Raw genomic sequence first — 17,122 nt, forward strand, 5'->3', positions numbered from 1 at the left:
CAACCCTGATGATTCGACAATTCTGTGTTTTTACTAGTACATTGCTTGGTGGCTGTTTCAGATGGCAAAGCCCAGTCTGATGCCAGAGAAGTGTTTGTTTTCCTACTTGGCACCCAGTGGCTCTGCATTAGTGGCCCTTAGCTTGGTGAGTGAGGTTGGCAATGGAAAACAGTCACTGAAATGAGTAGTATGCTGCTGTTTGGGTGGGGCATCAAACTATTAGACACTGCTGTTTAATATATTAAGCAAAGCGAACATGGGACAGGCTTCTCACTCTCTCGTCTCACACACCCATATAAAATTGTCTCAGACCAGTCCCAGTCATCACCCCTGTCAGAGTTCAGTCTGGGGACCACATCCCTTCTTCCCACCTGCCTTACTGTAGGGCTTTTAGGTGGCAGCTCAGTTCCAACATGGAGCAGCTCCACCTCAGTCACATCTACCTCAGCACATCCTGCCTCTGTGTGCTGCTGGACTTTGATAACCCCTACTGTATGCCTTCCTGCTGGATCACAGCACAGTATGCTAGTGCTCTGCTCCCTTCCTGTCTCTAAGCAAGGCTTCACCTTGTCCAGCACAGTCACAGTCCTGGTTGGGCTGCTCCAAATCTGTGCACACTTACCAACCGAGCACACTGGTGGGAGATGCTGACTGACAGGCTCCACAGCCACAGGTCCCCAGGGGCCCAACAGCCCCAACACAGGAGCTAAAGCTCCTCTAGGGCAGGATCATTCATCCATATCATATTGTTCCTTTAATAGCTTGGTTGCCCAGACCCTTGCAACATGGGATGTCCCAAAAGCTATTGTAAAGAGACCACGATATGCCCATATCAACTGCTTTATAGCCCTTGAGTGATATACCTTACAGCAAAGTAATAAAACCTTGCTTAGACCTGAGAAGCAAAGACCATATCCAATGCCTTGATGGTGTGCAAGTGTTCTTTACTGAGATCTTCACAGATTTGAAGTTGCATCTCATAGAGACCTTTTAATATTGGATACCATTATGCTTTCCATTTATTATTCAATTCTTCTGCAAAGAAAAGAATTCTAGTCAAAAGTACGGATGCAAAAAGTAGGGAAGCTCAATTCCACCTATCCAGTCATCAAACTCTGTGTTCATGTTCTAAATAAAACCTCACTCCTGCAGTTCTGGGTTAGAAGCTCAAATACACTTTCTGTAGTTTTTGCTGATGTTTCCTAGCAATTAAAATTTAGTTTAATTAAATAATCTTTTTTTAATGACAGTATTACAAAAAATGAATTAGCTATGTCACCAGTCTTCACCACAGCCATGGTGCAAAAGGATACATACCAAAAAGGTGAGTCCAGGGTTCATAAAGGCCTCATGGAAAGGTCCTCTAATCAATGCCCTTGTAAATGCTTGGTTGTCACACAGCTGCTTCAGAGATGCAGGGATTCCTCCCCCTGCACCTTGCCCCAGCCCTTACACCCCCTGTTGTGTCTGACAGTGAGTAAGCCTTGCTCCCAAAGCTCCAGACTATATGTGCCTTGGGATCTGTGTATGGCATCGACCCGACAGCAATAACTGTGAACAAGAATTACTAAGCGTGCAAACTCTTTTCAAAACCCCCTTGGAGCACAGAATAAAATCTTCAGGTAATTTGCTCTGAGAACAAGATACCTTTTATGTGTGGGAAGGGATAACTGAATTAGTTTAATCATTACTTCCATTACAGTAGAGAAGATTAAGTATATATGTCTGCATGCTTGTATTTGAGTGTGTATTTTCCATTTTGCCACTGAATTTCTCAAAATTTAACAAGAGCATTCAACTCTGTTCAAGGAAAAGTGGTGGTGATTTTCATGTAAAGTCACAGGAAAGTCATAGGGAACGATGACAAAGTAATGCAAATCAAGACATTGGAATTTCTAACAAACTCTTAAGAACTGTAGCCTCTTAAAAGGCAATCTCTCTTAGCCATCTCTGCCTTACAGACTCAATCTCTCTAAATACTGAGAACAAAAGGAAGTGCTTCTTCATCCCAAATTAATTAGCTTAATGAAAACAGTTTTTAAAAAATAAATAATTAAACCCCACCTGTCTTATTGTTTAGGGAACACCCAATATACCATCTTTACTTTGGTACAGCTAAGTTTCTTCCAAAAGATAAACACTTCATATGGCTATCCTTGGAAGGTCACAAAGTTGTATGTACTGTGTTCCACCTCTTTAAATAGATTAGTTCTCTTCAGCAGGGACTTAAACACCAGTAACAAATTTTAGGTATTGTATAAAAGAAAATGCTGGCAGGCCTGTGCCATTCATTGTATTTAGTTTTTTTATTTTCACTATCCAAACTCAAAAGAAACACACAGTTAAGTTTCAGGTATTGATACACAGTTTTCTAAAAAATATCCCTTTCATGTTCTCTTCAGTAAACCACGTGTTCAAATGTTTGCAGTTCAACCATAAGTAGCAGGTGCCTTCTCTCCCCCCACTTCCCCACTGCCAAGGGACTTTCTCTACTTTAATATAAAGTACTGTAAAACTCTTATTCAAAAAGAAAAATTCAGAAGAAAAATTCTTAACCAAACACCTTTTCAAAATTGTTGTCTGGCATGGCACAACATTAAGCAGTTTCTTTTGGTATAGTAATTCTTGTAACTTTTTCAGTCAGGTTACGTCTCTGTGAGTATTTTAGACTTAAGGCAGACAATACGCAAGTTTAGAAATACATTAGCATATATTTGTCATGGTATGGCATTTTCAGTAGACATCGTTTTTTCATAATTCATTGCGCATTTCACATTTCAGAAAACTTCTTCAGCGCTGAACTTCAGCCTTTTTCCTTTAGTCTTCTTGATCTACACCTCTACTTTTGCTCTCAGAACTCTATCCTCTGGGTGTTTGTGATCCTGCATTCCTGAAAAGTTAGCTTGCTTTACGGAAGAGTCACATTTCTTCATATTTCATACAGTAACATCTTTTCCCACACATTTCAAGGCAACATCTCAACTAAATGCAACGATTAAAAACTTAATTTTGGGAAAAACCACAGTTTTTACATATATTTTTACAGTTAAATTCACCTGCACATTTAGGAACAACTATCTCAACTATGGAAGCTTTTAACCAATACCAGGACTTGACAACAACGTGGGTTTTCTGAAAATTCATTCCTCCTCTGGCTTACTACATGACTGTTGCAAGTTTGTGGAATATATTTTTAAAATAATTTTGAAACTTAACATCTTTATACTGATAGACAACAAACCAATATTATACTACACAATACTTGATTTCAGAGATTCTATAAGATATATTGTGCACTTATAAAAAATTCTTTCACTTCAAATGTAAGTGCAAAGCAATAGTTAATATTTTAATTCTACATTGTAGGAGCAGTCATGTATACATAAACCAGCACTTTTTCTACAAAAACAAAAAAACAAAACAAACAAAACCCAAAACAACAACAACTATAAACCCAAAGCCCATCCATTTGCATTTTGGGTAGCATAATGATTACACTAAAGTATGACAAATGCAATGCCAACTGAATAAAGTTTCTAAAACAAAGAACTTAGGCTGTTAATACACAGGCTATATAAAAATATGACATTAACAATGCTACTGTAGATCTGAGAGCTTTCAAAATACACTGTTTTTTTGTGGGTTTTTTCTGTTTTGTTTTGTTTTTTAAAAAGTTACACCATTGGCAGTAGCAAACTCAGCAAAATCACTGCATTTACATCCTCAACAGCTTTTTGAGAAAACCATTGGGTCTGCTCTGGGATCTCAATATCAACACTGCAGATGACCATACATCCCCCTAGAGTCCTAAGTGCTACTTGGTCCTATTCACCCAGCTAAGAACACTCATACACTCATCACAAATGATCAAGCCCTCTGCACAGGCTTCTGGTTGTTACAAAAGACTATATGTTCCTGACCAACAGCACAAAATTATACTGCAGTGTAAAGATATGGCTTTCTCTAAAAATGATATAGTATCAAAGTAAAAAAAAAATAAAATTCCACAAGACACTTAAAAATTATTGTGGTGTTCAACACTACATTTATGCAATCAAATAGACTATGTAATCAGTCATACTGTAGTAGAACAAGAAAAAGACCTTTTATTCACTTGAAAAAGTAGCAGACTGGAAGATTTCTTCATTGCATTACACAAACTTCCCTGAGATTTTTACATAAATTATGCTTAGTCTACTACATATTGGAAACCAGTTAGCTACTGAGTGTCATACACTGCAGATTTTACATATTTCCTGCATATGTTATCCAGCTAAAATGCTGTTTCAATGCTTTAAAGCTTTATCTCCTTTTGTTACAAAAAACATGAACACACAACTGAGACTACAAATGCAAAGACATTTTTTGCACAAAATTTCAAATCTTCAAAGCAATGTAGAGAAATTGAGAAAACACGTTAAGCTGAACAAAGTACTTCAAAGTTCTTCACAACTTAAAAACTGACTGAAATTAGTTTGAAAAATCATTTGTGCAAGTGCTTGGTGGCAAGAAAATCAACAGAAATACTTTTAAATGCAATGGGCAGAAAGAGGGCTGATGCTGTTCTCCCTATTTAGCACTCTCCCAAATCTTCGTTCACAAAGCCTAGCCATGAATGAATGAAATGAACTCTCTCATACAATAAGTTGTAATTTTGTAGGAGTGATTGTGGGAGAGAAACATCATAGTGGTACAAAACACTGCTATACTGGCACTATGTTACACTAAATAAGGATTATTTAAAAAAATTTTTAAAAGTCGAGATTCTTAAACTTCTGATAAGATGGATGCAGTTAAGCACAAATCTTAAGGACACCCCACAGTCAAAATAACTCCTCTGTTTAACTGATTCACTGCCACAAATTTTAAAAATGAACACTTGACTTTAAATACAAAGCTGGATGTCAGGTCAGTTTGCCAAGTTGTATATCCCCTTAACTGAACTTCTCTCAGCAGAAGTCCAAGAAGAACAAGGTTTGTACTTTGCAAACAATAATGCTTATGTAAAAACAAACAAACAAACATGATTATTTGAACTAAAAATACACAAACCCTGCAATTTTACTGCTTTGAGATATGAGATTATCCCCAAGTTTCATGCCTGAAGGCAAAACCGAAGCGCTGTCTTGTCCATAAATTTTTGTTAGACTTATTCCAAAATCTGAATTATAGAGAATTCAGGTAGCTCTGATCTCCTTCCATTTCTCAGTAACTGGAATCATGTTTTTGCCCTCTGCTGATTGTGGAGCAATTGCACTTGTAATTCCTCCTTCCCAACAGTCTCATGTTGGGTATTACCACAGAAAGAAACAGGAGGTAACTTGGGCCACTTCATGACAAAAGAGGCTTGACGTGGTTGTGACTGGCCGTATCAGATACTGGGCCATAAGTATTCTTTTTCTGTACTGGAAGGAAGGTATAAGGTGATCATCTTAACAGCAAAGTAAGGAATTGTGAAATGGAGGGCATTTTCTAGATTTCTAATCCTGCTTTAAAAGTTCCCAATGTGTAGATACACCTATGACTGCATGACAATTACAAAGATGGAAAGAATAAAAGAGCAGCATTTAAAAGCAGTATGTTTAGCTTTTTCTTATTCAAACTGAATACACTGCCTTGTATAAAATGGCTTCACTTCTACATGTTATCACTGTGTCTTCAATTCTATAAAGAGAATCTGATACCTACTCAACAAAGGAAAAGATGAGTAAGAAAAAATAGATAACATGTTTGCTTTTTCATTTTTAAATTAAAATTTTCATGTGGATGAGTACATTTTTGGCTCTCCAAAGAATGAACAATTTGCTCCCTTTCTCTCAAAATACTTACAGTACATCACACAGCTTCACACCTCTTTGGATATACTGCTGGCTGATAACTGATTCAGACAGGCACATTAGAAGTTCCTGTGTTACATAAACACTTCTATTTTGTTACACAGAGAAGCCATTTCTGCATCAACAATGAAAATATCATTAAACTGTATTAACAAACAGAAGTCCTTGTGCAACACACAAAACAGGATGCTAAGTCACTATATACTCAGTGTGGAAGGATTTCTAGAAGTCTTTTCTCCGCATCTCCATTTCAACAAGGACATACACTGTCTTTTCATCTCTAAATCTCACTGCATTATAAGTCACCTCTTTTTTGCATTGCCAAGTAAGGCAAATAATGGTGGTGTTGAATGACCATATATTTTATTTAGAAAAGTAATTTCTCTTCCTGTTGAGAATTTCAGCATGTTCTCACAGTAACAAGTATATCCTGATAAAAAAACCCAGCAGGATTCCTCAGCATGCAGATTGAGATAGGATATTTGCCACACAGATTTTACTTCCAGCAAGGATAAGATGCACACATATGTCAATTATACACAGCAGACCAGGTACATTTTGTTCTGCATTCCAACACATCCTCTGAAGGAGGGGTAGTTGTCTCATCCACCCATGTTTTCCCTTATATGATCCACTCGCTGAGCAAGATCCCTAAAGGTGGGACGCTGGGCAACATTATTGTTCCAGCATTCTTTCATGATAGCATAAATCTGCAGAAGAAACAAAGAAAATTGGTAGTAGGTAAACACATAGTGGATATAGTTAATATGGTCCATAGAAGTGGTCCAAAGAATATTCATCTTAACTCCGTGCTTCCAAGCAACAGCTGAAAAAGAGTGCCTAAACTCCTGCTGTACGAATCAGTTTATCTGCTTGATCCCAGTGACAGCAAGAAGTGAGGATAGGTGGCTCTGGAAAAGCCCCTTTATAAAAGACTTTTTTTATGTTAGTAAAACTCAGCTAGTTTTTGAAACTTTTATGAGACTTATGTTATTTTGCTACATTTTTATCTTCTTGCTCGCTCTTATTTTTTAAAAGCTGAGAAGTGTTTAATATGACAAATACAAGTCTGACCAGAAATCGGATTTACAAAGGTAGTAATTCTAAATAAGCTTCCCTGCAAAGTTAACATATACTTCTCTACATTTGTACATTAAATTCCTAATTATCCTTCATACATAATCAGAAATAAGCCAGAAAAGTTACTGTGCAAACTGAGCCCACTTCTAGTAGAAGTCGATTGAAATTATTTTTGGAAGATATTTCCACTACAATAGTTATTTGGCAACAGTTTTCTCTTTGCTCAAACACGTACCTGATACCTGCTCTCAAACAACTTGTCAAGCTCTTCACCTGTACTCTTCTCTTTAATTCAGTCTAGATCATTATTACCAATTTCTCATACTTTCAGCAATTTTTCACACATTGCTTAAGAACAATCTGTACAACCACCAGGAAAGAAGGCAGAAACTGCTCCTTATTTTTCAGCAAATTTGAAACACCTGCACTGACCAAGATGCTTCAGCATCAAGTCTTTGCAGGTTGTAAACTACAAGATAAGCTGCTGTAAGCTATAGATATCTGGAAGATTTATTATCTGTGATGGTTGGCCTTTCAGAATCAAAATGGGACAAGCACGGTTTCTGACAGAGAAAAATTTCCACCTTTCTTTGATATCTGGAGAAACGTCAGACATTGAAACCTCTGTGTCAGTCACTTTCAGTGAAACAGATAATGATTATCTTACACATATGACATTCAGATTATCTACAAAAAGCCAAACCTTTGCAATTCAACGGTTGCTGTACTCATACACAAAATGCAAGAAAGGTTACTTCAGAGATTTCTCATTCTCTGTATAGACTTTTTCTACCCACGTGGCTTCCCTGCCCCACTTGCACCCCACTCTATTAGACCACTTGAGCCTGACGTCTCCTCTGTTGCCAATTCTGAATGAATTATTTCTCGATTTATTGTCAAACGCTTGATTTTAAAGGGATGCAGCAATCAATCTCAGCTAGAAGCTACACATTAAAAAAACATAGCTATTTTACTTCCTTTTTCTCACTACTGATTCACCTACACAGCCCTACCAGTTTGACTGAACTGACTTTGTGCACAATGCACTGAAGAATAGAGAACTACTAGGCTTAGAAGTAGTATGAAAGTATTTTTTTAGAACATTTGGAGTATTAGCAAAACCAAAAGAACACTGAATTAATTTGTGTGCTCTGAGGACAGCTTTACACATACACTTCAGTATCTGCAAAGAACACGAATACCAATCTGAGGACCCTGACCATACAAAATCTGTTTCACATATTTAACTGTGTCTACTGTCTGCAGGCAGCTCTTGGCTGAAAATACTTAATAGTGAATAATACACATGATAAACATGGCTATTCCTATGTTTGAGGAGGAAAGAGCAAGAGAATGGAAATAATCAAGATAAGGAGTTCTCTAAATTTTGGAATTAAATGTGGAAAACCTTAGGAAGTTAAGATACTACTCCTAAATGTTACAGACTTCAAAAGAATACATAATTCACAGCTTTGAACGAGAATATTTAAAAGGGTCTTACATGGAACAAGTTCTATACACTAATCTTGTTGCCTTAATAAATGTATCTTTTTGAAATAGAAGCCTGAGTACCCAAGTACAGCAGTCACTCATAATAGCCCCACTTCATGTATTTAGCAAGACTACATTCAAGGCTCCTGACAGAGTGCAAGCTAAAGAATCAGAAAATAAATATGGTTATACTTATCATGCAACAGATAAAACAACAGCACAGCCATTCTGCTTGAATAAATACTTTACTAGTCCCAGCAGAATGAAAAACAAGTCTTGTATTTACCAGGCACTCAACCTAATGGAGCACCTTTCAGTCTATAGTAACATATTAACACAATACTTCACCTCATCAGGACATCCATCTGGTCTTGGTAGTCGTCCATTATTCTTCAAAAGCTCTATCAAATGAAATACAATCATCTGCCCTTGTTTATCATTGCCAATCATGCGCATGAATTCCTGAAACAAAAGGTCAACTGTCATATATAATCTTTAAAGGAAAAAAGATGCTGCAATATTCTTATCAAGGGAAACTTCTTTATAAGAATAGTAAAAATAACTAGAATAATATACAACAATGATAAAATTATAAATTACAAATCCAGAGAACATATCAATAACTACCGATTTTAATTTTTTTAATGTAGAATAATAATATAGAATAGAATAAAATAGCATGATACATACACAATTTAAAGGAAAAAAGTGAAAAATCTTTAAAAATGTTGATGATCATCTGATGATGACAAAGAGACAGACAAAGAGAAGGCTGAGGTTCTCAACGACTTCTATGCCTCAGTCCTCACAGGCAAGTGCTCCAGCCACACCACCCCAAGTTGAGAAAGGCAAATGCAGGGACTGGGAAAATGAAGACCCTATGCCCACCAAGGAGATGATCAGGTTCAAGACCATCTAAGACCTGAATGTATGCAAGTTTGTGGGACCTGATGAGGGAGCTGTCAGACAACATTGCTAAGGTGAAGATTCCGATGATTGGAAAAAGGGAAATATAACCCCAATTTTTAAAAATGGGAAAGTGGAAGACCCAGCAAACTACAGACCAGTCAGTCTCACGTACGCGCCAGGCAAGATCTTGGAGCAGATTCTCCTGGAAACTGTGCTAAGGCACAAGGAAAACAAGGAGGTGATTGGTAACAGCCAACATGGCTTTACCAAGGGCAACAAATTTTCGCCTGACAAATTTGGTGACCTTCTGTGACAGGTCTACAGCATTGGTGAAGAGCGGCATAGCAACTGACATCGTCTACCTGGATATGCAAAGTGTTTGACACTGTCCCACATGACACCCTTGTCTCTACATTAGAGAGACATAGATTTGATGGATGGACCACTTAGTGGGTAAAGAACTGGCTGGATGACTGCATGCAAAGAGTTGTGGCCAATGGCTCACTGTCCCTATGGAGACTGGTGAGGAGTGGTGTCCCTCAGGGTTCGGTACTGGGCCGATGCTGTTCAACATCTTTGCTGGCAACATGGACAGCAGGATAGAGTCCACTCTCAGCAAGCTGTGTGGTTCAGTCAACACGCTGGAGGGCAGGGATGCCATCCAGAGGGACCTTGACAGGCTTGAGAGGTGGGCCTGTGTGAACCTCATGAAGTTCAACAAAGCAAAGTGCAAGGTCCTACACTTGGGTCATGACAATCCCAGGCAACACCTACAGGTTGGGTAGAGAAGTGATTGAGAGCAGCCCTGCAGAGAAGGACGTGGGGGTGATGATTGATGAAAAACTCAACATGAGTTGGCAGTGTGCGGTCACAGACAAGAAAGCCAATTAAGTCCTGGGCTGCATCAAAAGGAGGTTGAAGGAGGTGATTCTGCCCCTCTACTCTGCTCTTGTGAGACTCCACCTGCAGTACTGAGTAAAGTTCTGGTTTCCTCAACATAGGAAGGAAAGGGAACTGTTCAAGCAAGTCCAGAGGAGGGCCATGAAGTTAATAAGAGGACTGGAGTACCTCCCCTATGAAGACAGACTGAGAAAGTTGGGGTTGTTCAGCCTGGAGAAGAGAAGGTTGCATGGAGACCTCATAGCAACCTTCCAGTGTCTGAAAGGGGTCTACAGGGAAGCTGGAGAGGGACTCTTCATCAGGAACTGCAGTGATAGGACAAGGAATAATGGGTACAATTGAAAGAGGGTAGGTTTAGGTTAGCTATTAGGAAGAAATTCTTTACTGTGAGGGTGTTAAGATTCTGGAACAGGTTGCCCAGGGAAGCTGTGGATGCCCCAACCCTGGAAGTGTTCAAGGCCAGGTTGGATAAGGCCTTGATCAACCTGGTCTAGTGGGAGGTGTTCCTGCACACAGCAGGGTGGGTTTGGACTAGATGATCTTTAAGGTCCCTTTCATTCCTTAACATTCTACGATTCTATGATTAACTGGTTTTAAAAGAATAAGACTCACAGTTGATTCTAATGAGTTCCCTGAAACATTTAAACAAGATCTTGATGCTTTGAAAAATGCCAAACAGAAAACAGATATTATCATATTGATGTATAAAAAAAGGTTAGCAGGACTAATCAGTAACTACTGGGCAGAAAAATTACTATAATTAAAGCCTGCAAAAATGGCTTAGATAAATCTTACTATTCAAAAAATCAACATAACCCAAAAAGAAGATTAAAACCTCACTGAGATTGCCAGAGATCTAGTTAAGGAGGATGTACTAGTAACTGAAAATAATTGATAAGAACAACATAAAGGAATTATTTTTACTCCGATACTACCTAAATTTCCTTAATGGCCCTTGACATGAAAGTGTGAAACAATGGTTGGTTGAATGTGCAAATGGCCAAGTTGGAAAAACCATGTATTACTATAAAGACTCCAAGAGTTAAACAGATCACTTTGGTTAATTTTAACAAATTACCTTTTCTTGATACATACCCATAGGATAACCAACCTGGTGAAGTGGTGAATGCGCATGTAGAAATGATTAATTTCAAGCACAGTCCACCTGAACCCATAACTTACTCTACCACTTTCCCTTTCATAATCCTTCTGAAGAAGAACTCTCGGTGTCTGCAATGTTTATGTTATTATGCTAGAAGAGCTGCCCGTTTTGAGAGCTCTTCTGTGATATCTTTGATAGCTCATTGCATCAAATTACTAAGATGTCCACTGAGCCAATGCAGAAATAGCCAATGCCAGTGCCTATCATCACTATTCAGCTCTCAAAACCACTTTTGCTAGGATGGAATGAGATTCTGGCCAAGGGTAAGGTCAGCTTCAGTAAACATAAAAGTCTCTACTCTCCTTTGTTATGCCTGCAGAAGGTGTATGTTAGATCATTAATCTTATTTCCAGTTGGAGAACTGTTAGTAGTATTTTTCTCCACTCACTGCAAGTTTGTCTTTAAAATGCCTGTCAACACTCTGCAAAAAGCCACTCCCTTTCCTTCACGAACTTCACTAACTTACTAATTTGGGTTCTGGTAACATAACAAGATACCTTTAAGTTATCTTATTTAAATTAATTTAATGTATATGGATTTGTTTAGCTCAGCCTTAAATTTGGAATAGCATTAAAAATACATGTCATCTTTCAGTGAAATGATTGCATCTGGGATAACCCTCCATGAAGGATCGGAAAGAACAACCTATAATAAGATATTTAAAATCTTTATCAAAGACTTAGAAGTTATAGGATGGATAAGATCTGCAGACTGTCAAGTAATTTTCAGATCTCCTTTCCTACTTATGGCTTGATACTAACATCTGTCAGCATGTTATTGCTTCTCATTGGATGCCTCATGAACACTAAAGTATCTCCAGAAAAGGATCAGTAAATATTAACCTATTTAGGTATAGGATCAATCCATATATTCTAGAAAACTTAAAAAAAAAGAAGAAAAATCTCTGAGAACTATTACTATATACTTACAGCTGGTGGGCTTTTGCTTTTGTCAATATAAGTGAAGAGTTCATACAAGACGACACCAAAACTCCACACATCTGAGGCCACAGAAAATTTGCTTTCTGTCAGAGATTCTGGAGCATACCTGCAAACACATGGTAAAAGCAAAATTCCTCTGTGTAATATATGTCTTCTTGGTTTTGAAAACATTTGTCTTAACAAGACTGATTCTTTTTCATGAATAAATGTTCTTTATGCATAGATATTAGCACGTTCTCATTTCCTTCCAGTACCTTCATATAGTAACTATTCCTTTAATAATAGTTAATTGATATTGAAAACCAAATCCACCTTAAACACAGTTATAGATAACTATAACCAAGTTTGACATTTTTTCCAACAAAGTTGTAAATATTTTTCTTATCTATAGTACAAGTAAACAAGATTTTGATGTGATAACACCTGGAAAAAAAGACAATTATAGCCTTTTATCACTTTTAGTGAGCCTTGAACTGTGTCCCAGGTAATTTTGGAATTACAGTGTACATCTCTAATAACATCTACTAAGATGCCATTTTTTATCATTTATCCTTTAGATAAACAGTGCCTAAGGCAGAAATAAAATATAGACTAAAAACACATTTACAGAATGGTATTTTCTTTTGTTATCAAGATATAAAATGGTTTTTATCATAGCTATCTGCCAGTGCATTTTCTAAGCTATTTCTATGTCTTCATAGAACAGAGATTAAGCATATTTCTGGCATTCTGAATACAGTCTACCAACTTGCATTTCATAATCATTCAGTCTCCCAGAGGCTACACTAAGTGTTCTTTTCCTGTTCAGCCAAGTGCAGTTTGTTGGAGCATTGCTGTAATTTGGGGTAACTTCAACCTTCTCTGGAAGCTCAGTGCCAAAATACAGACATCCACCTGAATACTAAATCTCAGCACTTTATTCTTGCTAATTACAAGTGGAGACTTAACCCCACTTGGTCACCAGATGGTTTATCCAACAGGTCTCAGTTAGAAGACACGAATGACCAGTGTTTAGGGAACTGAAAGGTCCAAAAATTTGAAAGCAGCCAGGGGAATAGACCCTTTTAGATTTCCCTTATCTCTTTCCCATTGGATATTATTTCTTTTAAATATGTTGGTATTTTTTAGGAGTTTGTTTGGGATGTTTTTTTGTTTGTTTTTTTTTTTTAGTATGTTGAAAATTCCCAGATGTTGTTCTATGAAATCAAACATCACGCATGTGACTTTCACAATGCTGGAAAACTGATGTGGAGTTTGCACTTAAAAATTCCATAATATGGAAAACAATTGGCTGAAATGGCAAAAACTGAAAATGCCATTTCACATACCAAAAGAAGACTTACCAAAATATAGGACTTTCACCAGGTTCTTTCACTTTGTAGTATTCTTTGTCTTGTGGCAAGACTTTTGTCAATCCAAAATCTCCAATTTTAACTCTGTTCTCATTCTCCACCAAGATATTTCTTGTTGCTAAATCCCGGTGAACGTACCTTTTCGTACCCAGATACTCCATGCCCTAGGTGTCGGGGTCACAAACATAACAGAAAAAGAGTTACTTTTAACCATTACGTAGCTGCACTTTCCCTAAGAGGATAAATTAACCTCAAAGTTAAAACCAAAACCTAATCATTATTAAAGTCCATGTGCTTGAACATTTGTCTTCCCTGACGAGTTACTTTTTTCAAGCTCAGGGACTCCCTTAACTGGAGGGACATAAACTGAGCACCTGTCAGAACCAAGTATTTTTTATTGTAGATGGATAGCTGTTACAGCTCCTTTCTGTGGCCAAATGCAGTTTTCTGGTGATATACAGAAGGAAAACAAAACTTGGGCTAAACTACACAATCCAGAGCACATGAGAAAACTGTCCTACCTACCCATTTCATTTACTCTTTTTTTTTCACTTTGTACGTCTACTTTTCTGATTGCTTCCATGAAACTTTATGATTTCTTGAATTTGACAACGATTCTCTGACTGTATTCCCACACATGTGTCTTGTTTCTCTTTTGTATGGATCATTATCCACCAACAGAGTTCTGCTTATTGTTATATTTCCATGGATTGCTGTAATAAAACACTGGTCCACAGCCATGTTGGTTTTTGTTGCTGATGATCCCTTCTTACCAATGCACCTAATTATTTTCGCTAACAATAAAATATGGAAGGAGCCAGTGTGGTATTACTACAACAAGAAGGTCTTGCTTAGACAGCAATGGTAGGCAGAAATTGATTCCACACAACAACCCAAGATACCCAACTCCCATGTGAAAGGAATCACAAAGCAAGCTGTCAGTTTCAGAGTTTCTTAAGAAACCATATCACTCCTTCAACACAATTGAAAAGTAATAAATTACGGTAACAGGGTTGGTGGACTCAAAAGTTTTGAACATCAACATTATACTATTAATGTCAGGTTTATTTCTCTCTCTTTTTTTTTTATGTGAGGAACCTCAGAAAGAGTTTGGCTCTGAAGTGTAACTTTCCTCTCAGACTCCATAACCCCTCAGCACCGCTGGGTGGCATTACTGTTCTCTCACAGCCCATTCCAAGAACAAAACCACTCAAAAATGTCCCATTCTTCACTGCCCACTTACTTACTGCCATCTGGAAAAATACCAAACCTAACTTCTTCAAAATGAGGCTCTCATGTTCCTGGTACATCTAGTCTATGCAAATGCTACAGCTTTTTCTTATTAGTAGGTACTATGCGGAAAACAGCCCTGAAGTTTGATGATAGTAACTTATCTGTTAGCCTGGAAAACACCTAATCTAAGACAGATGTTTAATTGAAGTCATGCAAATTTTAAGTGGAAATCATAATCCTGTGGCACTACTCTCACAGTGGAGTTTAATTATGTGTTTTCAAATGTTTCTATCTTTAAAGTTGTGCTCTTCAGCAAGGACACCTGAAGCATTTTAAGCATTAAGAGATGGGAAAATCCTTTCCCAGTATTGTAGCAAGGAACCAAAACACAGCAAGCAGCCAAACACATTCATCTCAACCGTCAGATATGGGCATGCCTTCATTTCTCTAATACACTTGAGAGGAGAGCAGCAAGGCAGAGGGAGAAAGGTTTTTGATTAAAAACCCCCAAGAATTACAGTGACAGAAATGCACAGCAGAAAAAAGAGATGCAAGATGCTGAAAGAGCAAACATTGTAAGAGAAGGAAAAACAGCTAAAGAGCTAAAAATAGAAGAAAAAGCATTCAGATTCCATTTTCACAGTGTCAGGTACTTACTATGTTTATAATTAAGCTGCTTTGGAGTAACAGAATGCTGCAGATTAGAGTGAAATCTTAAAGCAATCGATATAACCTCTACTTTGCAGGTCATACAGTGCAAAGCAAGGCATGTTCACTGTAACTCTTAGACTTTGCTTCCCCTAGAAGTGAAAACGTATTTCTTTAAGAGCAAGTTCTATGCGGATTTCCCACATTTTCATACTGTTTGTACCCATGGTTTGTCACATGAAAGCAGGATGTTTTTCCCACTTAAGTATGAGACAAGAGGCATATTTTAGCTCCCTTTGTCTCAGCTGGTGCTTAGTACTTAGGAAGCAGTCATTTCATCTGCTATTTTGATTTCTCACCATCCTGAAGACCTGTAATATTTTGAAGATTCTTTTATATATGTATACGTACACACATATCAAGACCCTTTTCCTTTGTACTTTCTGAATTCAACTCCTTTCCCAAAGATTCCTGCCATACTTGCACAGCCTGCAAAGGCCAAAATCCACCTTCCAGTCTTCCCATCAGATACCTCTGTGTCAGAGACCAGGGTCCTGACTTATATTGCCACTATTGCTCCTCCAGGCTTTGAATAAAGGCCTGAAGACTTACATATGCTCCACAGTTTCTTATGAGAGTACACATGGCAGGCACCTTCAGGTCCCTGTTGCATCATTATTCTATGAAAGATGCAGTCACAGTCCTTGGAGTTGGTGCTGAGTATTAAGACTCTTCCAGTTCTGCTTGAACAAAGATTGTTTTCAGTGACTTACCAGCCTAACAGTTATTTTGTTGCAGAAATAATTCTAAGAGAATTTCTTAGGCGTGTTACTGCAGAATGACTTCTTGTTTTGGACACACAGATCAGAGGGCTCTTCAACCCTCTGTGTAGGTGGTCACACGTTCAATTCTTCTTTCTGTGACACTTGCCACAGAAATTGCTAACATTTTCTGTTTTCTCACCTCATTCCCCACAGATTGCCCATCAAGCAGCTTTTGCTGGAGACTACCCACATCATCTTGCTTCAGTGAAGCATGTGAATAAGATAGAAAAGTTGTTAAGTTGCAAGCAACCCTCTGTACATTCACTAGGTCCGGCAGATGAAGAGTTCATGAGTTAGGCCAGTTTCAAGCAGGGAAGTAGCAAGCTCTTTTCACCATGTGGAAGTTTGAATGTCTACAGAAGATCTCGGCTCTGGCAGAGACTCTCTCCTGATTTTTGTAAGGCTTTTTCTGTGGATATTGCAGACAAAACTTTGTTGAAAAACATAAATAATTTGGTATTTCCTACCTTGCATATCTGAGACGCATACAGCAAAAGCTTCTTGTGGTCCAGCCTCTCCTTGTGTTTCTGAAGATAATCTCGTAAACTTCCATATGGCAAATATTCCATAATTAATCTTAGATTCCTACGACCTTTTATAACAACAATAAAAAATGCACTTAATTTTTCTGTAATTTTCCAATGGCAAATTTTTAAATATAATTATTTTAGAACATCAATAGGAGTAACAGAAAATAATCTTAATACTGAAAAATTAAATTCTGATTTGTACATCACTATGCAAT

General features: G+C 37.7%; 1 protein-coding gene across 8 annotated transcripts in view; it reads right to left on the bottom strand.

Moving 5' to 3' along the window:
* Positions 1–2,287: 2,287 nt before the first annotated feature.
* The window catches only part of JAK2 (Janus kinase 2), an 83,931-nt gene continuing 69,096 nt past the window's right edge, over positions 2,288–17,122 (bottom strand). For all 8 annotated transcript variants that reach the window (XM_051788232.1, XM_051788233.1, XM_051788234.1 and 5 more), the window contains 5 exons: positions 16,845–16,969; positions 13,664–13,836; positions 12,309–12,426; positions 8,757–8,870; positions 2,288–6,547 (listed from right to left, as the gene is read on the bottom strand). In XM_051788232.1, the coding sequence (XP_051644192.1) occupies positions 6,440–6,547; positions 8,757–8,870; positions 12,309–12,426; positions 13,664–13,836; positions 16,845–16,969 (638 nt within the window). In that variant the 3' untranslated portion in view covers positions 2,288–6,439. The remainder of the gene's footprint in view (positions 6,548–8,756; positions 8,871–12,308; positions 12,427–13,663; positions 13,837–16,844; positions 16,970–17,122) is intronic.

The sequence above is a fragment of the Manacus candei genome, unplaced genomic scaffold (genome assembly GCF_025592945.1).
Source record: "Manacus candei isolate 608988 ecotype Guabito, Panama unplaced genomic scaffold, ASM2559294v1 h1tg000024l, whole genome shotgun sequence".
NCBI lineage: Eukaryota > Metazoa > Chordata > Aves > Passeriformes > Pipridae > Manacus > Manacus candei.